A 27,174-nucleotide genomic window follows, 5' to 3' on the forward strand; every position below is an offset into this window, starting at 1 on the left:
AATGAACAAATACATCCATTTAGGAATGAGATTTTCTTTTTGAGGATACTAGTAAGACTTAATGTTAAGCATGTTAGAATGAAGCGGTTAAAACGTGTACGTAAGTAAACCATAAAGCTGCTAAATTTCCTCTGACTAAATTATGTGCCTTATATATATTCTGTGGCACTTTTATTTCTTTTGTGATGGCAAAATGTCAGTAAAGTTAGGTTCAGATTGAATGAATGTATGGACAAAATGTTTAGGGCTGGCATTAAGGAATATCTTTCAGGATTAGCAAAATTTCAAACTGTTGAACAGATTTACCATAGAGCCTTTTTTCATATAAAAACTTTTTACAGAGAAAACTAAAAACATCTCTAAAACACCAATTCAAAATTTCGCTAACATACAAGCTGAAAATGTACAGTGTAAAGTGTCTCTACAGGAAAACAAGCCTGTTATACAGATGACGTTACTGGCCTTAAATGACATAGTGCTTTACTGTCAGAGGAACAACATGAACATTACTGAGACCCTGTTCTAAACCTGGATGTGCATGCTGTTGTATGGTAAAGAGGAACTACAGTGCATTCAGACACCACATGAGGAGACACCATGGCATTCCTCTGGAAGCTTGCATTGGTCCAGTACACCCCGCCATGATATTATGGTGACTGCCATGGGATGTCCACCTAGGAGGTGGGCATTGGTGAAAGGCAATGAGGAAAACAATATATTAAATTTATTCAGCACATCACGACAACTGTTCACTGTCAAAAACAAAGTTAACAAAGTCTGTGACCGCAGTGAGGTCGTCTTCCTCCTCATCTTCGTCCTGAGCTGTGGGCCTCAGAGGGACCAGGCCATTATACCTGTTCGGGCCGTGAGGCACGTTGCCGTTTCTGCCAGTGTGCTTCGGCAACGAGTCCTCCGAGCCTCGAAGGGGCCCCCTGTAGTCTGTGATGCCACTGCCCTTCTTTCCGTGTGCGTTTCTCATCAGCCTTTTCTCAGCCTCATCCTCGTCCTCTTCCTCGTCCGTCTCTATGCGGTTCAGTCTCTTACGGACCGGTCGCTCTTCCTCCTCGGATTCGTCAGAGTCTCCGTCCTCATCCGATTCCTCCTCTGCCTCCTCCTCGGTTGAACTTCTCTGTAGACTCAGTTTTAGCTGTTTGTGCCTCTGCCTGGAGTCCTCCCGAATGAACTCCCGCTTCCTGCCCCTCCGTCTCCTCTCCGCTGCCTCCTCCTCCGGCTCAGAGTCCTTGGAGAAAGCTGATGCTAGAATAAAATGCAGAAACAAACACACACAATACAAAAAAACATATTAATCCTCAGCCAACTAAAGGTCATGCATTTAAACTCTAGACTAGTTACGGCTGAAAACATTCTACTGTGTTATCTAAACCAGCAGAAGATGCTCAGCGCCACCAGAGGGCGTCTAACAAGACTGTTCTGGAAAGAAGCAGCGAGGTGGTGGACAGCCGTGAGTCCAGAAGATGAGCGGCCCTCACTGTTGGAGCTGGAGAGCCTGCGGCGGCGTACGGGCTGAGGGGTTTTACGCTGGGAGGCTTTGCGCGACCCCTCGGACTCCGAAGTCTCACAGTAGTTGATCTGTGCGGTGTGACTCCGCCGTGACCTCCTCCTCCTCACGTCCACGTCGCTGTCGCTGAGCTCACTTGAGCCCTCCGTTTCTGCAGCGGGGAGGGAAAGGAGAAGTCTGTATTCGCTTTATCTCCCGTCCATGCATCCCAGCAGTTCCCACAGCTTTCACCGTTCAACAGTCGGATTCTATGTCACCCAAGACTAGAGCTCCTGAATCATGGTAGATGCGTGAGCTAGTACGAACCCATCTCCTCCTCCTCCTCCTCTTCCTCCTCCGAATCCATCAGCTCCTCCTCTGAAGATCCTCTCTGTCGTCGGGACGATCTCTGCGAGATTCTCCTGGTCCTCGGCGTCCGTCCGTTACCGGTAGCTTTCCTGACCAGGAGCAGGTGTCCCGGGCCGCTGGCGACACTGCCGGAGTCACTACCGTCCCAGGAGGCGCCGTCAGCATCGCTTGCCGCGTCATCCCCAGAGACCACAAAATCCTCCTCCTCCATGCTGGGGTTGGCAAGAGGACAAAACAAACAAACAAAAAAACATGATGATATAATGGGGTTGTTTTTTGGCAATAGCAACACTGAAGTAAAATGTTTACACACCTTTCAGATTGATTTGACACTTTTACTGGAGATTCTTACTTGCTGATTTTTGATATACATGTGGGTGTGTCATTTTTAAATGCTTCAGTCTGCCTAATAAAGGGACAATACACCCCCCCCCCCCCAAAAAAAAACAACAACTGACATTTTACTGGACTAGGCTACATGCGGAGATACGTGGCCCCATAAACCCCACCTGTCACTAAGCTGAAACTCGTCCTCGCTCTCGTCCTCGTCCAGGGTGCTGTCGCTGTCCAGGTCATTGAGTCGCCGGCGGCGCTTGCGCTTGCGGGGGGTGGGGGCTTTGGCGGGCCGCCGGTTCTCTTTGCCGCCCTCGTTCCCCCGCTGTCCTGTGATGGTGGCCATGTCCTTGCCACGCCCCACGCCTGAAGCAAACGATGTCGAAAACACTTTAAACACGTACGTGCGCGCGAGCGTGGCGGGGGCGCGGTGTGGGCACACCTCTTACCTGCGCCTTCCGAACTCTGTACATCTTCCTCTATTGCTTCATCGATGGCTTCGTCAAAGTCATCAAACCTGATTTGCGATGACAGCTGTAAGTACACTTATCATGACAAAACACCCCTGACACATCTGAGTTCTGCTGCTGGGGCACAGCACCTGTAACTGATGGACTTTCTCTTCCGTGTTGACCTCCTCTCCATGCTCTTATTCTTCTTTGCGTCTTTCTTCTTCTCTTGCTTTCCATCCTCAGGATCAGCATACTGACCAGATGAAGGGGAGAATTAAATCCTAAACAAGGCTAATTAAAAAGGCAATGAGAACCTCGTTCATTTGGATTTTAGTTTTCTTTGGCAGTATTTTAAATAAATATTTGGAAGCTATATTATCTACAGTGGGATTTAATGTCATTTGAATGGACTTGCCGGATTGGGTATGATGTTCTCCACACTGATGCCCACATACACCAAACGCTCTCGCCTACAGACAAACAGACAGGCATGAAACCTTTTGGGTGAAATGAAGCCAAAGACATCAGAGCAGAACAGCCAGCCTATGTAGGAGGAGTGCTCCAACTGAGCATGCAGACTGAAACATCACATCACATTTGTCTGTTTAAGGTCTGCAGGACATCATGAAGGGGGTGCCATGAAATCAAGAGAAGAGGAGTACCTCCTCTCAGCTCTCTCCCGTTTCTTCAGAGCGGTGTCCAGATTCTGCAGCTGCTCCTCCAGCCTCTCACACAGCAGCTTCTGGACACGACAAAACACAGCCGCGCCAAACCCCACACGCATCAATGTCAGCTTGGCGCAGATACGGCCTGCCCTGGGGACTCTCTGCTTTTTATGTTATGTTATGTATGCTGGTGGGTTTTTTTTCCCCCCTACTCTAGCACACCTCCCTCAACTCATCAGCCAGTGATCAGGCCACGCGGGGGCTTATTGAACGGACGGGGTGGCAGCGGACTGGGAAGGCCACTCACGTGCTGGCAGGGAGGGCAGAACCACTCCCCGTCAGGGATGATCATCAGGGGGGGCCGCAGGCAAGCAGTGTGGTAGCCGCTGTCACACAGGTCACACAGAAGAATCTGTCAAATGCAGTAAATGAATAAGTACAGGCAACAGGACACATTTGCATGCACGCTTCACTTTCAACACATCTACGTAGTGGTAAAACTCAAGCCGTTGCGTTAGCACGCTGTAAGGGAGTGCTCACTGCTCGTCAGTTTCTTGCCACAGGACCACTGCTGACTGGAAATGAATGCTCTGCACAGCAGTGACACATGCCCTGACCCAAGCAGTAACACGGCAAGAACATCTAGTCAGCAATGGTCCTGTGGTCAGACACCTGTCAGCTATAAATGGGGGGCAGGGAGCGGATTACAAAGAGTGCACGGCAAATTACGGTCTGGAAACGCATGCCTACAAAGTGCGTAAGATGGGTGGGTGCTAGGTAGGCGTTTCCCTGCTAAGGGGATTTGAGACTCACCAGCTCGGGGTGGTTGGGGAGGCCGCAGCGTTTACAGGCGTCCTCGGGCAGCACCTCGTCCGAGCGCTCCGACTCCATGTCGCTCTTGTCCTCGTCCCTCTCTGACTTGTTGTCACCCGGCACATCTCCCTCTAGTGGCCCTTCGGTTTTGCGATTTTTTGACCGCGTTTTCGACCAACGAGGCCTCCTGTGCCGTCGTTTACCCTGGAACATGGATGAGATGGTGTTTATACCAGTGGATTTACGGTGAAAGGAGAATTCTGCAATGTAATCGGATGCGATTTGTAATTTGCTTTTCCTTTACCCTGGTAGTCTTGGCTTGTCCATCCGAGTCGGTTTTCTTGTGGACGTCCCTCTTCTGCAGCGCTTTCTCTGCTTCGTGGTCTTCGTGCTCATCCCCCTCCCACGCTGTAGGGGGCACTGGCTGTTTCCTCTCCTGCTTCCTGACCTGAATCTCCGCTAGCTTGGGACTGGGCTTGCAGATTCGAGCGGACCTCCGGAGCGAGCGCCTGTCTCCGGCCTGCAGGTCCGACCTCTCCCGTTCCCTTTGCCAATCCCTCTCCCTCTCCAGCTGGAGCTCAGGAGTTCGCCTGTGGAGGGGGATCTTGATCTTCAAACGGATACCCTCCTTCTGCAGCTCCGACGACACCTCCTCGTCGTCGTTGGCTGCCGTGTCGTGGGGTATCCTGTTCCACTCCTCCCCTGCGTTCCCCTTGGCCTTTGCCTTGTCCGATCTCTTCTTTCTAGAGCTTTTCAACCCTCTGCCTTCGTCATCTTCCTCAGCTTTGAGGCCACATGGCACATGGTCTCCCGTGCCGTCCGCAAACGTCGCTGTCTTACCTTTGCGCGATCCGGCTGCCTCTTCCCCGCCACCCTCTTCGTCCACCTTTCCGCCAGACGAGGAGGCCGTTTCCTGTGTGTCCCTTCCCTTAGGTGAGCCCTGTCCAATGGGGTTGGACCATATCACGGACTTCACTTCGCTACCCTTTTTTTCGCCATCCGCTTGCTTTGGTAAAAGCGGGGACAGCATGGCCCGAGTGTCTGTGTCCCCTACAGCTGCCTTGCCAGCCAGAGCTGAATCTTCCCTCTCGGAACGCTCAACCTTGGCTGATCTCTCCGTGCTGATGCTGGAATGATGAGCGGTGGTACTGTCGGCTGTGAGCCTGGGCTTCCGAACCAGGACCGACTGCCTTACGCTCTCAGTGTGTGTCCCCTCAGCAGGGAAGATCTTTGTGTCTCCGTGAAGTCCATTTCTGTCCTTCGTCGGTGTGCTGTTGGACTCAGGAAATCCCGTCTTCCTCTCAATGGGACTTATAATCACTCCAGTCCCCACAAATGGCTCCCTTGTCATGTTTTTGATTAGGTCAGCGGTCCTGATCTTCTCATGGACCAACTCACCGCCTGGCACCTGCGGGCTTTCTGTACCTGTGTGAGGAACTAAAGGGGGGGGCGCCGTTTTCTTTTCTCCGGCCCTCCCAATCAGCTGATCTTCGGGCACCGACACTGCCGGGTTGCGAACGATAATGCCCCCGGCGCTCACGTTGGCATCGTTGCCAACAGTGTTACTGTTGTGGTTGAGGCTGCCGTAATGGCCGCCATCATAGCCCTCACTCCTCTTCAGCTCTCTCTTTTTCAGGGGGATCTTGGCCTGCTGGTCACTCTTCATGGCCCTCTCCGCGGCCTCGGCTGTCTGCTCCTTTTTGTCCATATTCACTGGGAGCTCATGCTTCACGGAGCCCGGTGCCATGACGACAGACACTGCGTTCCAGTGTCGGGGAGAATCCTTTGGCTCGTCCTTGATGAGGCTCTTAATCGTGCTGACTCTGTTGTCTATAATGGGAGTGTGCTCCAACCAGGGCTTCTCAGGACCAACGGCCTTCATGTCAGACTCTTCCTTCGGCTCTCGTTCTTTCACAGGGACAGCTGACCTCTGATGTTTAACACTTTCATTCCCACACTGACCTTCTTCTTTGAGGTCAGCAGAGGTGACATCACCTTTGGCTAGTAGCTTGGCGTTCTCTTCCGATGAACACTCCACTTTGTCTGCTTTCTTCACACTTTTATCCTCGCCTTGGGGGTTTACATCAACTACATTCACAACAGATAATAATTAAAAATGCAATCTATGTGGGTTGTAAGAAAAACAAACAAAAAATATGCAGCAAGCCTAACCTAAGGCAGTATAAGTGCGGTCAGACACACAATGTTCAGTAAATATGGTAAAACAGTGCACACTATAGGGGTTTTATTACCACTGGAGCATATTTCCCCCCTTTTGCCCCTCTCCTCCTCTTCAGGGCTGCCACATGTACCATCTGGGCGCTCCTGGTCTTTAATTGCTGGCTCAATCTTGGCTTTAAGCAGTTCCAAAATGTCTGCTAGATCATTCCGGGTCCTGTGTTGAGACAAATGACACTGCTCTACTAAAAACACACAATTAGATTACTGTGTAGATACATGTGAATTAAACTTGGGGCTCTTGGGACAGACCTCTGAATTAACAAAAAGGTATGAAATGTAGGATAATAGCATTTTCTATAACATATTTTCCATAAATTTTAGGCTAGCAAAATTAAAGCTTCCAGTAAACTTCAACAGTCTAATCTACCATATATAAATATGTCATTTATTTATTAGCCTTTTTGAAATAGCTGGAGAAACCTTTATTTGTAAACCAGGACTTTTGGTCAAATGGGAAGCTTTAAATCAAGGAGAGCCCTATTGTGAGTACTGGGAGTGTCTTCTGATATGCCTAGAGCACTTTAGTGGCAGTATTGGGGGATAGTACTTCCATCAACTCCAGCGCACCTCTGGGAAAACAATACCGTCTTCTGTCCCACAGTGTCCTTTAACTCTTCGATTGTGAATGGAAGATATCTCTCAAAAGGTCCAGACTGCTGCATCTCCACTGCTTACCTGACTATGCACCTCCAGGAAGAGCCATCCAAATCATCCTGCTCCTCCACATAGACCCGCACGTTCTGATCTTGGTCCAGCTGGAACCAGTACAACAGGCCTTCTTTGTCCCTACCAATCGGCTGGAGACGCATCTGCTCTGGGTCCTCCTCGTTGACCGCTGTCTTAAACTTGAGGTTGTCATCAAACTGGCATTCACACAAATACTAAAAAAAAACAAAAAAACACAGGCAAACTGGTAAGCAAACAAAAAGAAAGCCTCACAATGAACATTCAAACAAAAATATCTGTGTAATGCAACAAATAATGAGATTCAGTGCTTTTATTAATATGTAATTATACAAATAACCATACTTTTTAAAAATGTTGTTACAGTGCTGTTCAGTTGTAATTCATGCAATAACTGTCCTGCACTTATCATAGCTATTAAATAATAGCAACTGTGACTATGTAGAACATGATGTGCAGTGAAAGCAGCTGTCTAGGAAGCAGACACCTTAAGGATGTCAGTCTTGCACTCGATGGACATCTCCGGATAGCCTTTCCTCTCCAGCTCCCATGCCCAGGTGCTGTTGAACTCCTGACATACCTGGGTTAGATGTAAAGAAAGGGGTGTCATCACTGGCTCCGTTAGTACCAAAATTACTTATGGGCTAGCTGACATACAGATTATTATTACCTACTGCACCTCTTAACAATATGGATTGTCATTGACAGATACATGTACAGGTAGTAAATACAGAATTTTACCTTGACAAGATACTTTTCCCATCTGTCTGGTGTAACTGACTTGCCGAGTTTGCGCAGTAATTTGACGTGGAGCTCAATGAGAGGTTGTGGAACTACGAAGTAGATAATGTTAATAATACTTTAATATAACAACTTAACAAATGTAAAGATAGTTCTGAAGAGTCATTTTCACTTTTGGAATGTGAACCGGACTTTGTTCACTGAAGAGATGCAGATACAGCTGCAACAAAAGCATACAGATAATCTAGGGTGAACAAATGACTCACCTATTTTATAATCCAAGGAAATCATGAGACAAAATAAATATTCAAATTTGACGGTGTCTAAAATGCATAAAAAACTGTTCAACAGCCAATGCTGTCAACTTTGTTGGGCTACACTATTAGAAAAATAATTAATGGAAAAACGTAGGATCCCCCGCCCCCCAAGAGGAAGTTTGACAAAGTTGTGCGCATGCGCACTAGTATAGCTAAGCTTGTTCCATTTGTCAAAATGTTGTTAAACAGAACGTAAACATCAGCCCGGTGTACGTAAAATATTTAAGTGTTTCAAAAATAAAAAACGTAAACATTCATATGTTCACATTATACATGTTCACAATACCCACGAAGAGCCAGGCAATAGACGTTACCGTGTAGCGAGGCATATTTTAGTGTACAATTTTGACGGGTAAGCGGTAAAACAAGGGACAGGCAGCGTACCCAATGGAAAATAACACCTGACAGTTAACGCTAGCTAGCTTAGCTACGATCCAACCGCTCGTTAAGGTTACGAAAAACCCGGCTAATGTTAGCGACAGTTGACAGCGACTCAACACAAATATTCTGATAAAGCGAACTACACTTTTTCAATGTACTGAGTGCCATAATCATGTGAGGTTTATTCTTACTTAACCTCCTGCTATCCTAATGTTTTTTTTTTAGCTAGCTAACGCTAGGCAGAATCAACACACAGACACTAGCTTGCTAGCCTACAGCAGCACCATGATGATGGAGAGACCCTCTATCCCTAACGGCGCAGGGGTGTTATTTCGCCTCACCTGACGACGTCTCCTGCAAGTATCGCTCCATCTGTGGAAACGTTAATTCGGGGAGATCCAAAGCAGTACCATATCGCTCCAAAAACGAACAAACGACAGCGAAGCTCGGACACAAACCTGGAGAAAGACCCGTTGAAGCTACCGAAGCAGCCATTTTCCAACGGGTTACAGCGCTAGCTATGTTCGCTAACAGAATCACAGAAAACCTGGGAGGACCGAATACTGCCCACAATTCACCGCGACAGTCGGGCATCGTCCGTGATCAGAGCGCATGTGGATCAGGGGGGAGTGTAGGGCGACTGTAACTTCCAGATAATGTGTCATGTCAAACCAATTGCAATTTGAACGGTTAACCATGTTAAGTATGCGATCACCGGTACCCCGTTTTCAGAAGGGGCGTGGCAGCATTTTAACTGCTATACCGATGAAGCACAAATGCCTGTGATCTCTCTGTGGTTTATCACTGGAGGGTATTAATTACTAATAATCATTTTTCCATGAGCCCTTCATGACAAGGAAGAGGATGAAAAGCATGCTGTCTCCAGCAGTGGCTGGGCCGGTAAAGCCCAAGCAGATTGGATCCTGATGTGTGACGCCGAAGTGGGTGTGATCGGCCAGCGCGGCCATATTTGTTTTTGAAACCGCTGCAGTCAGAACCGAGATCGCGTTGCTGGCCAAGGTAAGAAATTAATCCCTCAAGTGATTTTTCAGATTTGCAAGTTGTCGAGTAAAAGACTCAGATCATTTATATTTTGCAGGTAACTCTGATACGTCGATTTTCTTTGCCTGCAAGTTATCGCGGTTGTGCTAGACCATCAAACTGCCTTCTCTTGACCGTATAAAGAAGCTTCAGGATTATAGCTAGCTTGGAAAAGTTGACATTTGTAACGTCACTTAGAACCATAAATAAATTATTTGTTAACTGAAGGCATTATCGCGAAATATGCAGCTGCAACTCCGTGTATTCGACTGCTGAAGCTTTCGGAAGCAACTGTGGTGGACGTCAAGGTCAAGCAACGTCCAGTGGTTAGCACACAGTAATAACGCAGGGAATTCTGTCCCAATATAGAGGAGCCATGTCATCCCCAGAAATTGCATCCTTGTCCTGGGGCCATATGAAGGTAAAGGGTTGTTCCTCTTCTTATAAAGACTGCAAAGTATGGCCAGGTGGCAGTCGGGAATGGAACTGGAGAGAGACTGGTACAGATGTGAGTGATGTTTCACCCATATGGAAACGACATAGTCAAGATTAAGAAGAAAGGTCACCAAAATGTCTTAATTAGGCAGGAAGTTATTTTTTAAATTGGAGAGTTTGCAGAAATATACCTTTTGAAATACCTGATATTACATTAAAATGCCATCATAGTAGTCAAATAAGTTTTTTTTTTTATTCACAATACTACAGACACAAAGCTACTTGAGTTACTCACTTTTAAATGCTATTAAATGCTCTTAGCATTATCCAGGTGTCCAGCCAGCAGATCTGGAGGAAATCCTAAAGAAAGGTGTTGAGACATTGGTCATAGGCAGAGGAATGAGTGAAGCATTGCAGGTGACTCGCACAGCCATTCCTTACGACTACACATAACGATCAAGAGAACAACACAAACCAAACCACTCCACTCCACTGCGCTGCCATTTTGGAGTTCTCTGTGCTCACCTGAATAATTATCGTCTCTGGAAGGTTCCAGTGCATGATGGGTAACGCCCAAGTCTTGCTTCCCCAGGTGCCTTCCTCCACCGTAGACTATGTGAAGAAGCAGGGTGTGGACGTGAAGGTGCTGCAAACGGAGAAGGCTGTGAAAGAGTACAACAACCTGGCCGGACAGGGGGCTAAAGTGGGAGGGGTCTTTCACTCCACCTGCTGAAGATGTTCCAGCCACACATACAAGTGCCTTAAATTTCAGTGGGATGTTTTTGGGTGCAAGAATATCAAAAAAGGAAAACAAACAAACAAAAACTCTGCCAAAGGGAAGTTTTTTTTTTTTTGATTTTCATTGTTATGGAAGAAAAAGGATGTTAAACTTCCTAAAAATGACCATTTACTTAAAATACAAAAAAAGGTGTTTATTTGGATGGAAGACTACACATGAGAGAAAATCATTACTTTTGCTTTTTTTTTTTTAAATAATAAAAGCACTGCTAATGCAGAAAATATAGATTCAGTCAATAGTCTTTGCCTCGGCATTCCACAATTTGTTTGCTGTTTGTTTGCTTCTTCCTGTCCTGGGTTAGCGGCGAGCAGGCTTTGGCATAATGAAGACCTTGACAGGCTTGCTGAGGTTGATGGTGCCCTCGATTAAGTTCTCACTTGTTGGGAGGCCTTCCATGCTCTCGTTCCAGGCTGGCTTAGGAGCAGCAAGTTTGCTACTACTGGAGCTGTAGGCCAAGAGTAACCTCACCTCAATCTGACATGGCTCTGAAAGTCGATCACAGGGAGAGCGCCAAGCTCGGTCAAGTCAAAATTCAAACATCCTGTATGCACATTCTGTCTCAGTCTGAAAGACTGTGGCTGCAAATTTTTCCTCTGTAGTTTGGCTGCGTACTGGAAAAATGTCATGACTCTCAGGAGAAAAAGTATTTCTCAGGTTACCACATGTGCAAATGCAAGATGAGTCTGGCAAGGAGTAGGTTCTCTGGCCTGCATGCATTTCTATTTATATGCAGTTGTGCTAGGATTTCATTTTGCATGGCATGATAATTTCTAATAGAAAATAAAGAACAGTCTCCATTTAAGAACTTGTACTACTACTAATAACAAAAAGAAAAACACAGCTTGCATAATATGCAGTTATTTGCTCAAATGATAAATAATGGACTGTAAAGGGCCACTCTGGCAGTGCTCTCACCTGTCCAGGCTGAGTGGGACAGATACACCTGAGTGATGAGCCGTACCCTCCCTGGTCCTGGTGTCCTAAAATCTCCAGGTTTGGGATGGATTATGTGAGACTGTCCATCTGGGTAGAGTACCTAAGGGCAGAATGATGATGGGGAGAGAGGAGACTTTAAAAAAAATGCAAGTTTTTAACGTAAACCTTAAAAACTCAAAAAGATCCAGTTTTCAAGAGCAACATTCATTAGCTTAAAATTATGATTCGTCATGTACAGAACCCAGACCTGCACTTTGACTACTGTTTGAGGCTCTTGCACATGTTCCAAGGTTGCATCAATGTCTAATGCCACTACCAGACCAGACGTAAAGCGCAGCGGGTTGTCTGACTCCCCTGTTGGTTCAATGATTGTTGCTAAAGCTCGGTGGATCTGGTAACGGAAAAGAGAGAGAGAGATCAAGTTCAAGGGAACTGAGAAGCCCGAGGGGCAATGCTATGTGCTATGTAACACATTATCAATTTCCATCAAACATGTTGGGGTCTGCGCACACCTGCTCAGGCAGTTTGAGGTGGATGAATCTGCTTTGTCTCAGAGTGGTCTGGAGAATCTTCACCAAGTCCAGTGGTTTACAAGCCACAAGTCTGGGCATGAGTTCCAGAAGCTTCTCCACAAAACTGTCCTGAAAGTGGGGCAGCTCTGTGATGAAGAGCCTGGGGGGGGGGGGGGGGGGGGGAGCAAAAGAGATCTGATTCCTATGCCATGACAGAGCTGAGGTGAAGTTTCATCCGGTTATTTAAGATATTAATAACTGCCAAAGTAAGACAGTGATTACATGTCACTGACAACATCAGAAGCTACTTTCTGTATACTCATACTGTATTATACTTACTGCATACATAGACACTATACAAAAAGGATGTGTCAATTCTGAATTGTAATTGCATGTTTGGAGCAATGTAATTACTGAAATGGTTTATTGGGTATGCAAACTTTCATCTTGCAATGTTTCCATAATGCTTCCATGTAGAACACACCTTTGAAATGCCTCCACTTCCTGTAGAAACTTCTCACACAGCGCAAGGAGAGGCTCAACTCTGGAAGGGGAAGGAGGTTCAGTCAGCCCAGCACCTGTATATGACCTCTAGGAAGGGAGTGTGTGTGTGTGTGTGTGTGTCTGTTAGTGCTGACCCTCGTTTGGTGCGGGCAATGAGTATGAGCTGCAGAGCCTTGGCTTGCAGCCGCACATTGTGAATAGTGGCGACCTGACGTGACTCCAGGCCACTGTACAGGAATTCCAACTTGTATGTCTCCTCTAGGATCTAATAGGGACACATACGCATGCACACAAATATTTTATATATGCAGAGACACACACACACTGAAAATTGCAACAGCCTAACAGAAAATATACTTCAGATATAGCATATTTGTATAATACTGTAAAATACTGTTCATTGTTTTCCATAAATAGAAAAAAGGCAATAATGAAGAATATTGGGTTTTACAGAACTGCATAGTGCTACATCACACATTTGGTGCATGCTCTTTGGATAAGAGTGTGTGTGGGTGTACCTGCTGAGCAGCAGTAGATGCCATAGCATTCTGTTTCAGACAAAGAGGCACAGCCATGTTCCACAGTTTCTCCTGTAGAGCCTGATGTATACATAAACAAGAAAGATCTTTATATTTCTGTATACAACACATCAGGTAGATTACTCTCTGTGAGAAAGGCCTGCTCCACTGCATCAGCTGCCATTGATAACCGATCTCCAAGAATCATTACCCTTTAATGGGTAAGCATAGAGTAAATGTGCACCACTCCTGTCAGTGCCTATCTGTGAGACACAGACCTTCATAAGGAGAAGTTGACAGTGCAAGTAAGTGGCACAGAAGTCTGCTGATCCAGCCAGATCCGTTTGAAGTTCCCCCAGCCTCTGCAGATCTCTGCGGGGGGGTAGAGGGAAAGATATCAGCATGTGCCCCATAAAAACAGTGGGAGCTGGCTCGGTGTTTGATGGCACTTTTCCAACCTGATGGTGAAGTGCAGCAGCTCCTGAGCTCCAGGTGAGTCCAGGTTCTGCAGGGTGCTGACCCGGGCCAGGCTTTCCTGCAGGAAGTGCTGTGCCGATTCCAGGCTGCCGGCGCCGACCCCCGAAGTCTCGGAGCTTGTGCCTGCCACCTGTTTCCTGCCCGGTAACTGAGAGAGTGAGGCAGAGGAAGCAGAAGAGGATGGTCGCTGACAAAAATAAACCTGGAGAGCTTTTAGAACCATTCTTTTATGTCATAAAGAATAAAGAGCAAGGGTATGAGAGCGGCCCTCACTCGGAGCTGAGGCACCAGGTGGGAAAGGCTGTCACGCAGGTAGGCATAATGGCGGAAGGTGTGGTCTGAGAACAGAGCCGGCATGGTGGGGCAAGACTTTGCCGCATTAAACACCAGCACTAACACGGCAATATCTAAATCAACAACAGATCAGGAAAGTGTTCAAACAAATGAAGCTACAAAAAAAAAACCATGGAAATCACATGACCCCCCCTTTTAAGTGAACATTTAATTTGTTTTTTGTGATCATTTTAAGTGTCAATCATATTCATGATCAAGGTAGTGGTAGAGATAATATCCATGAAACACTACGTCCAAGTAAAGACAGCTAGTTCTGTTCCCAAGGCCGTCTGGAAGGCAGGGCCGAGCTGGGCAGGATACATGCTGGGTCGTCCATGTCCGGCTCAGGGGTGTCAAAATATGGGTGTGTGCTCAGGAGCTCAGGGACGATGGGCAACACCAGAGTGGGGTGGCGGGCACCAAGGAACTTCAAACACCTGCAGGGACACAGGAAGAGAGAGTGAGAAGCACACATACACACAAAAGCACTCTTACATGAAGGGTTTGGAAAAGGAAAAAGGACCAAGCAGATTCCTTTCTGAAAATTTCAGACCTGTTCCAAGACTTTTCAGGATGATTGTAACTTCATTTGTAAAGGTCTTTAAAGGACCAATAGGACATTTTTTCCACAATGATTCTTCATGTTATTAAACAGCCATTACACCCACACCCAGTGACCTGATTGTTTTAATTGTTTTAACAATGGCTGACTCCATGTGGGGGACCCACTCTATGCAGCAGAAAACTGGTTAATTTGTGGACTGTAGTTCAGTTTTCTTCTTCATCTCATGATCTGCACTGAATCACTTTCATAAATATCTCTTGAAACATTTTGCTCCTTTAAGTGTACCATACAAGAGAAATGCAATATGCTGGAGTCATCATTAAAGAAGGGAATGCTTTTTATATATATTAATTACACATGCATACACATACCCTTTTTTCTACCTCTCTGAATTACCTCTGATTTAGAATCTTGAGTCTACAGTTGTACTTTATCAGCACAAAGTCTTTTTTAATCTCAATATTTTCTAGCTCTGGAAATGGCTGCTTCTGAATTCTAATCTTTTCAAGAGTTTTCCAGACCTGCAGCAGAGCCCTGAAGATATGAATCAGTAACCAGCTGCTGCTAAGCGCATTGCAGTCAGTAGTGCTATTTCCAGACTCACTTCCACACTGAGTTGCGATCGGTTGGGTACTTAGTGAGGTTCTTCAACAGCTCCAGCAGGGCCAGCTGGATACACTCTTTAGTCGACACATTAGCGTAACACAGCAGCTCATGCAAGGCCTCTCGAATGTCCCGTGATGAGTCCTGAGGTTAAAAATAACAACAATTTTTTTTTTGTCAAAAAAACAAAGAGAGACAAAAAGCCACTAATATGTGATATGCATTAGAGGTGCAATAAATCGTTTTTACAGCAAGCAATATTTATGAAAGCAATAATTTATTCTTTTTTATATTATTTATATAAAATACTGCTCAGATAAAATGAAGAATCAAATAGCTTTGTAATCTTCAAATTAAGCAGTTTATTGAGCCATAGAGCGGGTGGAGCGCCTCTACTTGGAGGCGGCAATCTTCAAAATACATTTAGCAGAGAATCTCCAAAACAACCAGGCTACTAGACATCAGTAGCTCTTTCATAAGGTGAAGAATCACTGGAAAAAATGACTTATTGCTCCTTTAATATCTCATGCTACATTACTCTTACTGACAGAAAAAGTTTGAATCTTAATCCAGATATAATTTCTTTAAGCAACTCCAGTTCAAACTGGTTCTTAAACCCGTTGCTTTAGTAGGTATGGACTAAGTATACAAAACATTAGTGATGACTTACATGAGTACATAATAGGCCGGCACACGTCGTCATGTGCCATGACTTGCACATGTCACATGACATGCTACAGTCAACTAACCATTGCATAAAACTGCACAGTGAGCATAGCACATAGCCAGAAGGTGTCCATAATAAGACAGGTGTCCCTAACCATCTGGGTAGTCAGGGTTGCTGTAGTGTGTTGGCTGGGGGCCTGCAGTACCTCTAACACAGCCAGCACCGTGTCCAGCTGGTCCTCACGCAGCGTGATGTTGGTGGAGATCTGACGTAGTGCGTGGATAGACTGCAGCCGCACCTCCTCGATCTCGTCATTGAACATGTCCACCAGGAAGTCCAGGCACTTCTCCGCAAAGCTGGGAGAGGCCTGGGCCAGAGAGCACAGTGCCTCCACAGCTGCTATCCTCACCTCTGGGAGGAGCAAACCACGCGAGGACATCAGCATACACCTTTCCCAGCCAAGCATCTGCTTCTAGCAAACCTCGCTTTCACGGTGATGCTACGTACCGTACATCTCGTCTTCAAGACCGTGCACGAACGCTCCGCAGGCACCAGAGTCGATGAGGTTTACGCCCGATGTGTCCACTTTCTCTTTTGGAGCATCGTCTGCCCACCTGCGGCCCGAGGAGAACTCTCCGGAAGTGTAGAGTTCTTTAGCCCGCTCGTGTGCTGTGCGCTTCCTCTATGGTGTGAATGAGGCGAAATAGTTTCAGTGTTATCAGTAGTATAAATAAAAGCCTCAAATATACAGTTTACAGTTTCAACTAACGCATGAATGTGAGGCAATGGACTCCAAAATGTACAAAGCAGCCTCTAAATTATGAGCAAGGCGCAAATGGTTTTTAAAGTCGATCAAGTAAGAGCAGTTATGCCAACAGAAAGAATGGCACCATGACGCAATATATGCTTAACACACGCATGCATCATCATACCCTGAGATCTGACATCAGCTTCTTGTCCAGCGTCTGCTCCAGGAAATGCGGGCTCACCTGTTGCATGGAACCCTGGGAAGGAAAATGAAGGAGTTGGTAGAGAAGCATTCAGAGACTGCAGGCTGACTTCATGTCACATGATTGAGTACCAGAAAAAAACACAAATAACAAAAATCCCACCAGCAGCTTGGCAGCCTGCACTCTGACTACCCAGGAGCCATCGCTGACCATATGACAGATCTTCCCAAACGAGTCATCTACTAGTCGGATCTCCTCGTTGGACGAGGGAATTGGGACAATGCTGCATGTAGTGGCAAGGAAAGAGAGAGAGAGAGCGAGAGAGAGAGAGAGCTCACGTTCATGTCAGCAGCACCAGGTGTCATTGAGCAGCATGCTTCGAGAATTAATGCAAAAGGGGTGGGAAGTTGACAAAGCCATTAAGAATGGCTGAAAATGACTGCACCTCTCAGGGTAAAGCTGGCTCAGCACCCACACCATCTGCACAGCGGCTGAGCGCACCTGCTCATAATCATCACTCAAAAGCTTACAGGCCTGCAAGATGTACGGGGGGGGGGGGGGGGGGTTTACTTACATATGCATCAGGGTGCAGGCCAGTATTTGTACATGGCAGCAAGCCCTACCTGGTTGTATACAGTTTGTTGGAGTTTCATCCCCCTTTCATGCAGTTGCAGCTATGGATGCAAGAAATTAAGTTAATTCAAGTATATCCAACTATATCAGAGGATGCACACAGCTGCTGTAGTGAAGGTTAACTCTGTGCCAACACTGCTTACCATAGCTTTAATCGCCGCAGTGCGAACGCGGGGGTCCTGGTCGCTGAAGTAGTCACTGATCAGGCTCGGGACATCCCGTGGGGGTGTGGCAGAGGCGCTGGGTCCTGTCTCGCTCTCTTTGGTCAGGGGCTTATCAACAGTACCCAAACAGCCTAGCAGCTGCAGACACTTATTTCGCACGCCGAAGAAGGTGCTGTTCAGGTGCTGGTGGCGCACAGACAGACATTTTTTTTTTAATGAAAGAAACTTTCTGTTCAAGGCTGGGTTTGCTAAAAGTGTCAAAAGAAAGATGTAGAGCAAGTATTTCACTGAACACACTCTCTCTCATTTACCAGATTGCCTTAACACTTCAATGCTTTTGGGAAAGGAGGTCAAGATTTATAGATTCTGGTTATTTCTTTTCAGAGGATATATTTGAAATGACAAAACCACGTGACAAGTATAGCAAGCAAAGGTTTGTAGTTGTGACATCAATTTTCTGTCCAATTTGTTTCTAAAAAGTGACAGAAATACTAATTCTAGTACTAATTCTGTGTGTGGGAGATGATGCCCTCATTTATTTTTAGTTGTTCCTGTTCACAAAGTTAATTTAGGCAAAATAAATAAATAGATTAAAAAGCGTAACGTCAACAACCTTGCATGCCACGTCGATAAGCCTCTGAGTTACTGCGATGTTCTCTGGGAGCTGTGTGCCAATGACCAGCAGTGTGTCTAACAGCTGTGCCAGCACCTGTTTAGACTCTACAAGCAAAATAATGAGAACATTTTAAAACTTATGAGTCAAATACAGTGACAGACATCTGAACTTCCAAAACCATTAGAATTGTTGACACAAAGTGGCATTACCTTTATGAAGTGTGGAAGCAGACAGTAAACAATCACCCTCGTGAGACACCACATGATCATATGAGGAAAGTTTAGATGTCTCCCCCCCCCCCTCCCGAGTCTCAGGAGAATATATAGCCTAATTAGATAACATGATGATCACCAATATCACTTACTATCATTGTTAAGCGTGCTTATGACATCATCCACAATACAGTCAGGGGAGAAACCTGCCGTTTTGGACAACAGACCAAGCAGTGATGCAATCTTCAGCCTGACTGAGTTATCTACCTCCTGGAAAATAGGTGGACACAAGTCATAAACAAGAACCCCTACAGCAACAAGAATAGCATAGTGTGTCTTATAACGACATGGTGAAAATTCACTATTTGCACAGCTGTTGCCCCCAACCACTTCTTCCATCCCTTTAAAGTTGGCCCTGGCGATGACATCAGACCTTGTAATAGTGCTCTAGCAGAATGCGCACGACACCCTCCACGCTTTCTGCCTCCACTGGCTTGCGGGCAAAGTTCAAGAGATACTGCAGGGCATCTGTGGCATTGGTGGCTTTGCAGAGGTCAATATGGAGCGCTGCTGATTTACTGGGCTTGGTAAGCCGGAGCTTCTTGGCCGGTACCTCCTCATGAGGCAGTTGCTGGGAGAAAATGTCAAGTAATAATAAAACAAACTAAATTAACTCTCTGGAAGAGTCATTTCTAAAGTCAGATATGCGATGCCACTAATACATTTCAATCACTTTTTGATACAGGTTACACATTATAATGTGCGTCGGAAACAAAAGGCAGTTTAGTTAACGACATTTCATTAGACAACGAAAATTAACGTCCGTACAGTCTTGAGAAGGATGAAACTAGCTATCGTTAACTTATTTGTCTGTTAGCACCACTCTATATACTGTGCTCAAAGCCTATTGTTTTTCTGAGTATGAATAAAAAAAATGCATATTCAGAATGAATGTATATCTTATCATACGCCATGCTGCCAAAACAAATTTTCATTGCATGCCTATCATACTGGTTGTAAGAGGTTTTTTTTTAACTTGATTGTTTGTTTTGCTTCAACGAAACACTGACGTTAGCTTGATCATTGAATGACTGTCCTTTCTTAGCATTTTAGCTAGCTAGCTAGTATTTTAGCTGCAGGTAAGCAGCTAACTAGCTATAAAACAGTACAAAAACAATACATGATCCTTCAGCTAATATGTGGCTAGCTAACTAGCCAGTTTAGCCACCCAGCTAGCTATTGCGACGAATAATGGAACCTAGTTAGCTAAACACATCATAAACGTCGCAACAGTTTTATCTTTACTATATTGGTTGCTTACCTGTACAACTTTGGAAAATTCTTCGTAAACCCGTTTTTTCAAATGAGCAGCCATACCAGTACTCCTCAGTAGCCAGCAACGGAATAATGTCATTAAAATTGTTCCACATCACCGTCCGTAGTCGTTCTTCGTCGGTCTTTTGAGTTCAGTTAACATGGGTACCAGTATCGACACCAAGTGTCCAAAAAAAAAGAAAGAAAATAAACCACTGTAGAGTTTGAGAGAATGTTTCAGCGTTTTTAACGTGGTTTTCATTTACTATATTTTGTCTTTTTTATTAATTTTTATACAGGAGCACAAAATAGCCAAGACTTAATAAAAATCACTCCTGGAAGTATAATAAAGTTGGCATTATTCTTTAACTGACTTTTATGCTTATTTGTTAGCTCTACAGTTAAACACTTGAGTGGTTTCAGAAATGTGTGACGAAATACTTGTTAAACAATATCATACTTCCGTGAACTAAACCATGCACTTTTTAAGTAATAGCCTTCTCAAAATACAAAACATACAATCACAATAAAAAGAAACTGTGGTAAGTTAATGAATTATAATGAGTTCCTTCCTACTAATCATTATTATATCCCGAAAAAACAATCGGAGATGTGTATGTCTCCCAGAAAATCTCTTCTATGGAATTCCAATGGCAAACATTGACAGTAGCCTAATGGAGAAGGAACCCATTCCTTATGAATGTCTGAGAACATTAGATGATAACCATCATGCATTAACCCACACTTCAAATAAACAAATCAAAGACTACAACAGACTGACAAACCTTTTATTACATCCTTATATTGGTATGAAACATTTTTAGAAGTCTTGTAGAAAAAAAAAAGTAAGGTACATTTGTAGTGAGTATATGTAAAGTCCTTGTAATGGCAAATATAAACTAGAGTCAATATTAAACAAGGGTGGTCACAATTATTCCTGAATAGTTAGGCTATCACCAGGCACCAGTAACATAGGTGGGTCTTATATACTAACAGCTGACACACAGTTCTTATCTGAAGTGTTTGTGGATCTTAAAGATTTATAGTCCCAAGGTATGCAGAGCTACCCGTTTGGATACATGATGCCTACACACCTACTTATAGAACGGCAACAACCACATTTACCACCAAGTGAATGTTAGCTTATAAAAGAAGTCATGACTCTTAAAAAGAAAGCCCTTATCTGCGTTGTGTGGTTTCAAGCTCACTTTATATCCTTTTGCCTCTATGTCCATTTTTATGCAATCCAGCAGATCCTCTACAGTAGCTGAAGCTTTCCAAGGGCCAAAATTCACAACCGATTCCTTTTTAGTGTCAAGACTGTCTATAGCATCATTGTACCTTGCCAGGTCGTCCTCTGTCCTTAGAATACACATAATTATTGTAGAGTATCTTGAGGCCATGGCTTCTGCCCTGGCGACCCTAATAATCACCTCTAGGTTCTCATGGTAATTGCGCACCCGGGACAGGAACTGCTGCCTTCCCACGGTCTCACCGAAGAGCAGGGGCGTCTCCTCGAGGAGTTTGGCCAGGGGCTTTACGTCGTAATACACGGCTTCCCTGTGTACCTCCTGCAAATGTTTGGTGGGGATTTCCTCTGTGCGGAGGTACTCGAGGATCGAGCCGAAGTGCTTCCCATCACGGTCTATAAAATACCGGCCCTCAGCATCCTTCCGAAGCTTGGGCGGCCCGTTGAACATGTCCGCAAGCTTGGAGTTTGGGAATTTCCGAAGGGTCCCCAAAGTGGTGGTATACAAATGACCGCCGACGTTCAGCTGGACGACTGTAGAGTGCTGAAGACAAACAACGCATGAATTAGCGTCGTCTTACGTTTTTGCACGTAAACCTATCTGAAACCCGATATTTAAATGTAGTTTCCGTGAGTAATAGCACAAAGTCGCCTCCCAACACCTTCACATCCCTTTCGTAGTACAAAGCTCAACTTATAGACATTATACCACAGTTGAGTTGAAACTATAAAATTATGGAATTAGTAGTTTCCCAATTTGTCTATAAGGGTTAAACAATATTGTTAAATATTTTACGTTTCTTTGTTCCAAAAAGGCCCCAACACTGTTGCATACTTGACAGCGTTTTTAGTGTTAGAATGACGGGTATGAAGAACAAGAGGTCCGTTACAGATGGCAGCGAAACTACGAGCCTCCACCGTCATGTAATCTCTTGGACTCGCTGCCGAGGCTAACTAAATACGCGCGGCTCAGCCAACATCTAGCCTATTGCCACACGAACATGACGGTACTAGAAGTAAACCGTTCACGCCTTACCTTCTTTACATCTTAGACATGACACACCAGGATACTAGACTTTTTGGACTAAGAAAGTAACCACCTACCCACTCAAACTAGACTACATGCCCCATCGCTACCCAAAGGCCGAGGTGGGGGTAAATCAGCGAATACGGCGAACAGCTGCCATACACGAGATCATCGCAAAAAAAAAAAAAAAAACCCCCCCTAAAAAAACAAAACACAAACAAAAACGTGTTACAAATACGCCTTTTATAGCTTATCAACACTTCTTACCAGATGCTGAGGGTCAGCGGATTGTTTCCTTGGTGATTTGCACTCAGGAAGACTCATCTTTAAGATTTCAGCGTCGATTTGTCCCATCCACCAACGACGCAGCAGGTAGAAGTTGGCGGCGGAGGAGGGAGGCGTGGTTTAAGCGCCTCTTAAGCAAACTTCCAGGTTAAACTTTTACGTTCAACTTGATACCAGAAATATTAGATGCTCACGGTATTGTTTTTAAAGTTTGGATGCGAATTTAAACAAACGGGAGCTTGTACCCTCTCCAACAAGGCTGTTGTAGCACAAAACAAGAGAACATCAAACAACCCACTTTTACAAAATATACCAATTCATATTACCACATTTGAAACAAGTTGTCATCACTACAAGAGCAAATTATATGAATGCTGGCATGACCTGAATAAAAATGAAACGACAAGAGGCAAAATATATTTGTCTTTTTATTTTTGTACAGAATCACAGGCTCTTCATCATCCAATGGTGAACACCTGGAAAAGAATTTTTTTTTTATGTCAACGGCATTTAGCTGACATCCATAGTGACTTACAATTATGACTGAACACAACTTTAGCAATTGAGGGTTAAATGTCTTGCTCAGGGGCTCAACAGTGGCAACCTGGCAGTGGTGGGTCTTGAACTGACAGCCTTCTTATGACCAGTCAAGTACTGTAACCAATGAGCCACCACTGCCCTCTAATGTGTGCACACAAGGGGGAAAGTGCAGACCTCCGCTGACCATTACTGAAAGTTTAGTGTGTACCATTCCTAAAACAGTATAGCTGAAAAAACCCTTCTCAGACAAATGCCTCAATGTCTTCAACCGAAAGGAACATTCTACTCTGAGAAACTGAAGTCAGAAGCACAGAACGTGACCCTTGACCCAGACTTCTCAAAGACGAGACACTGTCCCATTCCGACTCGTCATCGGCTCATCACTGAAGGGAGTGTACGTGCATGAACAGTCCCAGAAGTGGGCTAGATTACATTTATAGGTCTTATTATCCCCTTTCTGATAATACTCCACTTATATTTCAGAGTTCCTCAGTAACCTCCAAACACTGTATGCTGAGCCAGGCCATTAACATGCCATTGCCCTTGAGTATCAGTCTGAGATGGATTAGAAAACAGGACAATTAAAAGATGGGTGGACTAAGGATGCCTTGGCCTTAGGACCGCTAACAGTCAACAAATCCTTCAAGAGCCACCACAGAAAACATTTCCATAAATCTGGACCTATTCTGTTCCTCTTACCCTTCATGCTGTGGGGACGGGAGCTCCCTGTGGCATGACGGGGACCTCGGGCTTGGCGCCCTTCTGTTCTGACACCGGGGTGGTGGGGAGGATCTCCTCTTTGGGCTCCACGATGCTGACATGGTCAGGCAGAGGCTTCTTGGGGCCAATCTTGCCACTGGGGTCCCAGGGAAGCATGATCTTAACCTTGATGCCAAGTACGCCTGGGTACAGGCACAAACAGAGAAACCAGAGAAAACAAGAATCTGACATCAGTCTGACTGAGGAAAAAACCACACCCTCCCAACCTCATGTCAGGGAAAATGCCATCAACCTGTGACAAGGCAAGTAGAAAAAAAAGAAACCAAAAAAAATAATAATCTGAGCCCTGGGGTTATTAACTAGGAAAGTGGCAATTAACTAATCAGTATGCATTTATTTCCTTCTCAGACAAATGCCTCGATGTCTTCAAGTGAAAGGAGCACACTGCTCTGAGAAAGAGAAGCCAGAAGCACAGAACGTGCCCCCTGGCCCAGCATTCTCTAAACAGATACTGTCCCATTCTGACTCGTCATCGGATCATCACTGAAGGCGCGTTGCAGACAGCTGCATATTATAAAGAGTGCAGGAGCAGAGATCTAGCCAATACCAGCGTTACAATTAACCTAGTCACTGCCGGTTGCTTAACTGAATCTGCAGTAGTCTGTACAATATACATCAAGCATTTATACTTGAAGCTTTAATTGCTAACATGCTTGCCATTAAACTGGAAAATTGTCCTGAGAATAAGTTAACCCATACAAACAAAACACTGAAAGGTTCCTTCAATTGACAGCCATAATCCTGCCTTTAGTCTACAGTTCCTCAGTGGTCACCCAGCATCTATCACACACATACTGATTTTGACAAAGGTCAACATCAAAACATGCAACACAGCTTTAACAGGTCTACTGCATTCTTCTAAATGTTGATCATGTGGTGAGAAACTACATATACACACCATTTACTCCACTTTAATCTCATCTCACTCACCCTGTCGGAGCAGGACATGGCGCACGGCAGTGTCGACGTAGTAGTTGACGGGGTCTCCACTGTGGATCATCAGCCCATCCACAAACTTCATGGACTTGGCTCTCTGACCCCTGAGCTTGCCAGAGACAACGACCTCGCAGCCCTTGGCCCCACTCTCCATGATGAAGCGCAGGACGCCGTAACAGGCCCTGAGGAGATGCAAAAGGGCTCAGACATTTCCCCAATCAAATCAGTCACCATGCTGCTTAAAACCACATGATAAATTGGGAGACAGGGGAACACAGCTGGCTATGCTCTTCTCAGACAAATGCCTCAATGTCTTCAACTGAGAGGAACGTTCTACACTGAGGAACTAAGGCCAGAAGCACAGAACATGACAACTGACCCAGAATCCACAGAGAGAATCTGCCCCATTCCGACTCGTCATCGCATCATCACTGAAGGACATGCAAGCCTTAAGGTAAGATGGAACCCAAGAAGGAACACAATTATGATAACATTAGCCTCTCACCTACGGACAGCCAGGCCTCCGAGCAGCTTGTAGCGCAGTGACTCCGCCTGGGCAATAGCGCATAGACCCCTGGTGGCAACCTTCTCGGCATAAAGCTGAAACAACCAGGATGTGGCAGTTTACCCAGTGCAGCTCATTAACAGTACAGTGTGTGAACCAGTGGCACTCCACATTGTGACTTGGTTATGGAAGCATTAAATGCACAATAAAGACGCATTCCGACATGCATCCTGGCCTTACCTCCACACTGCCCTCTGGGAACCCAAACCTCTTCTGCACCACAGCAGTCAGCTCCCTAATGCGGCGGCCTTTCTCTCCCAGGACATTCTGAGTCCTAAACAAACAGTTTTATTCTTTGATTTGCATAGCTAGCCTAGTTGCTTTTTCACTCTGCCCAAAAGTTTAGAGACTAAACCGTGTTTCAACTATTAAAATGATGTAATAGAACAAGTTATAAATGTTTCAGAATGCCCATTTCAAAAATTACCTGGTGGCTAGGATGATTATTTCTGTTCTTGTTGGTGTGACACGGACCTCAACACCAGAGTAACCATCCTCTGCGAGCTCACGAGTCAGGAACTCGTTCAACTCGGCTTTGAAGATGCCGTCTGAGACAAACTAATAACAAAACAGTAGGCATTAAACAACTACATAACACTTAAACTAAAAACGGCTGCAGCCATTTTACGTTACACATCACAATGTAAACATGCCATAACTATACACGTTTAAACAAGTGCTCCGGCTAACTTAAAAGGTAGCTAGCTGCCTACTTATTCACTGTATTAAAGTCGGTTTTGGATAGGTTGCAATATTCTCTCTCAATACATCTATAGTAGCTTTAAATACACTGGAACTGATGATAAAGTCAGATGTGTCTACAATAGCTAACCCTTAGCTAGCTCCCAAACCCTTTGAAGCTTTGGTATATTCTTTGCACTATACCTCCAGCTAACCTAGGTTAGCTAGTAAGTTAACGAAACCGGGGGTAACTACCTCGTATTGCGAAGGTAAACGGCATTAAACCTCGAACACATTTAAGAATAGAGCTGCATGAATACCTAAAACTCTTCAATCTGCTGGACGGTATGAGCGAAATTAGCAAACTACACTTCCCCATGCGAAAAACGGTCTGAGAACATCAGACTGCCATGTTTCACAGCAGATGCAGTTGGTACCATCCAGGACAATCCAGTTTAAAGACGTAAGAATATCGCTATCTTAATACCAACAACTATTATTAAGCCCCATATCAATAATAGACAACCATCATTTCACTGTGATAAGTCCCACTTTGGCGTATAATTGGATGAAAATCACACTAACCTTTCTCTTCTTTGAAATTTGCACCGCCATCTTGACGAAGGCCGCAGACAGGAAAGGAATGCTTAGAAAGGCGGAAATTAATTTATGTTATTGTAGCACTTCCGTTTAACGTTTCGCACTAATGGTAGTTGTAGTTTTTGTGCGATTTCAGTAAAACTTAAGTCTAACCTTTAGCTTTCCTACCGTTATCACCAGAATTTTGGGTTTAAATAGCAGTTACAAGTAGGCCACGCAACGTGCTTTGTCAGTACTGATTTTTATTTTTATAAATAGGGGGAGAATCGATTGAAATGACAACATTGTATTCACTTTAATCCAGAAAGATTGTGATGTGAATAAAATCTTTCATCCTCCATCATTTTTAAGGCTCTGTTTCTTCATTTCTAAAACCCAACTAAGGAATCAATATATAGCAGTTTGCGCTAAACGCATGCAGTAACACAGTAGACTAATCACATAAAACTCATTTTTAAAAAATTAAGTCTTAAAAGAAAATAGGCCATTACAAATAATAACGGTAAAGACGTTCAGCGCTTATGCTACTACTACCCCATGTGGTAGTTGGTAGGTGTTGCAGCCTGGTACCAAATAAACCACGAAAAGCTTTAACATACAACGGATTTACAGAATGTTACTTGACCTGCTGCAGGCGCTTTTCACTAATATAGATCAGAATCAAAATCAGAATCACTTTATTTTGCCAAGTATGTTACCCATACAAGGAATTTGTTTTGGTGAGTACACACATGTATG

General features: G+C 44.8%; 5 protein-coding genes and 3 non-coding genes across 9 annotated transcripts; 1 reads left to right on the forward strand and 7 right to left on the reverse strand.

Moving 5' to 3' along the window:
* Positions 1 to 26: 26 nt before the first annotated feature.
* Positions 27 to 9,362, reverse strand: rsf1a (remodeling and spacing factor 1a). 2 transcript variants are annotated; one of them, XM_035525069.2, is made up of 16 exons: positions 8,836 to 9,362; positions 7,797 to 7,888; positions 7,543 to 7,635; positions 7,047 to 7,252; positions 6,383 to 6,525; positions 4,435 to 6,218; positions 4,131 to 4,334; positions 3,625 to 3,729; positions 3,315 to 3,394; positions 3,068 to 3,122; positions 2,802 to 2,905; positions 2,650 to 2,717; positions 2,377 to 2,566; positions 1,826 to 2,079; positions 1,491 to 1,670; positions 27 to 1,251 (listed from the first exon to the last, which is right to left on the reverse strand). In XM_035525069.2, exons 1-16 carry the CDS (start codon positions 9,086 to 9,088, stop codon positions 737 to 739), a joined length of 4,326 nt encoding a protein of 1,441 aa, XP_035380962.1. In that variant the 5' UTR covers positions 9,089 to 9,362; the 3' UTR covers positions 27 to 736. The 2 variants fall into 2 exon arrangements, with proteins under 2 accessions (XP_035380962.1, XP_026865168.2); XM_027009367.3 differs by having other exon boundaries at positions 27 to 1,257.
* Positions 9,363 to 9,367: 5 nt separating this feature from the next.
* aamdc (adipogenesis associated, Mth938 domain containing) lies at positions 9,368 to 10,994 on the forward strand. The gene is made up of 4 exons (XM_027009366.3): positions 9,368 to 9,514; positions 9,905 to 10,043; positions 10,292 to 10,387; positions 10,563 to 10,994. The coding sequence occupies exons 2-4, from the start codon at positions 9,912 to 9,914 to the stop codon at positions 10,701 to 10,703; spliced, it is 369 nt and encodes a 122-aa protein (XP_026865167.2). The 5' UTR covers positions 9,368 to 9,514; positions 9,905 to 9,911; the 3' UTR covers positions 10,704 to 10,994.
* ints4 (integrator complex subunit 4) lies at positions 10,888 to 19,930 on the reverse strand. The gene is made up of 23 exons (XM_035525070.2): positions 19,781 to 19,930; positions 18,893 to 19,090; positions 18,612 to 18,729; positions 18,245 to 18,351; positions 17,611 to 17,814; positions 17,458 to 17,508; positions 17,280 to 17,368; positions 16,997 to 17,117; positions 16,817 to 16,888; positions 16,392 to 16,566; positions 16,090 to 16,295; positions 15,219 to 15,361; positions 14,371 to 14,486; positions 13,990 to 14,123; positions 13,698 to 13,864; positions 13,518 to 13,611; positions 13,240 to 13,320; positions 12,856 to 12,986; positions 12,702 to 12,761; positions 12,218 to 12,377; positions 11,953 to 12,096; positions 11,685 to 11,805; positions 10,888 to 11,254 (listed from the first exon to the last, which is right to left on the reverse strand). Exons 1-23 carry the CDS (start codon positions 19,871 to 19,873, stop codon positions 11,067 to 11,069), a joined length of 2,973 nt encoding a protein of 990 aa, XP_035380963.1. The 5' UTR covers positions 19,874 to 19,930; the 3' UTR covers positions 10,888 to 11,066.
* A 623-nt stretch (positions 19,931 to 20,553) lies between these two features.
* kctd14 (potassium channel tetramerization domain containing 14) lies at positions 20,554 to 22,705 on the reverse strand. The gene is made up of 2 exons (XM_027009370.3): positions 22,317 to 22,705; positions 20,554 to 21,566 (listed from the first exon to the last, which is right to left on the reverse strand). Exons 1-2 carry the CDS (start codon positions 22,401 to 22,403, stop codon positions 20,895 to 20,897), a joined length of 759 nt encoding a protein of 252 aa, XP_026865171.2. The 5' UTR covers positions 22,404 to 22,705; the 3' UTR covers positions 20,554 to 20,894.
* Positions 22,706 to 22,749: 44 nt separating this feature from the next.
* On the reverse strand, positions 22,750 to 26,488 carry rps3 (ribosomal protein S3). The gene is made up of 7 exons (XM_027009369.3): positions 26,422 to 26,488; positions 25,583 to 25,713; positions 25,336 to 25,429; positions 25,096 to 25,190; positions 24,585 to 24,772; positions 23,574 to 23,776; positions 22,750 to 22,810 (listed from the first exon to the last, which is right to left on the reverse strand). Exons 1-6 carry the CDS (start codon positions 26,449 to 26,451, stop codon positions 23,577 to 23,579), a joined length of 738 nt encoding a protein of 245 aa, XP_026865170.1. The 5' UTR covers positions 26,452 to 26,488; the 3' UTR covers positions 22,750 to 22,810; positions 23,574 to 23,576.
* On the reverse strand, positions 23,112 to 23,263 carry LOC113576985 (small nucleolar RNA SNORD15). Its single transcript, XR_003410572.2, has one exon. It is a non-coding gene; the product is annotated as a small nucleolar RNA SNORD15 (small nucleolar RNA).
* LOC113576986 (small nucleolar RNA SNORD15) lies at positions 23,994 to 24,143 on the reverse strand. The gene has a single exon (XR_003410573.1). It is a non-coding gene; the product is annotated as a small nucleolar RNA SNORD15 (small nucleolar RNA).
* On the reverse strand, positions 24,879 to 25,027 carry LOC113576984 (small nucleolar RNA SNORD15). Its single transcript, XR_003410571.1, has one exon. It is a non-coding gene; the product is annotated as a small nucleolar RNA SNORD15 (small nucleolar RNA).
* Positions 26,489 to 27,174: the final 686 nt, after the last annotated feature.

This window comes from Electrophorus electricus, chromosome 6 (genome assembly GCF_041902795.1).
Source record: "Electrophorus electricus isolate QZ-2024a chromosome 6, ASM4190279v1, whole genome shotgun sequence".
Taxonomy (NCBI): Eukaryota; Metazoa; Chordata; class Actinopteri; order Gymnotiformes; family Gymnotidae; genus Electrophorus; species Electrophorus electricus.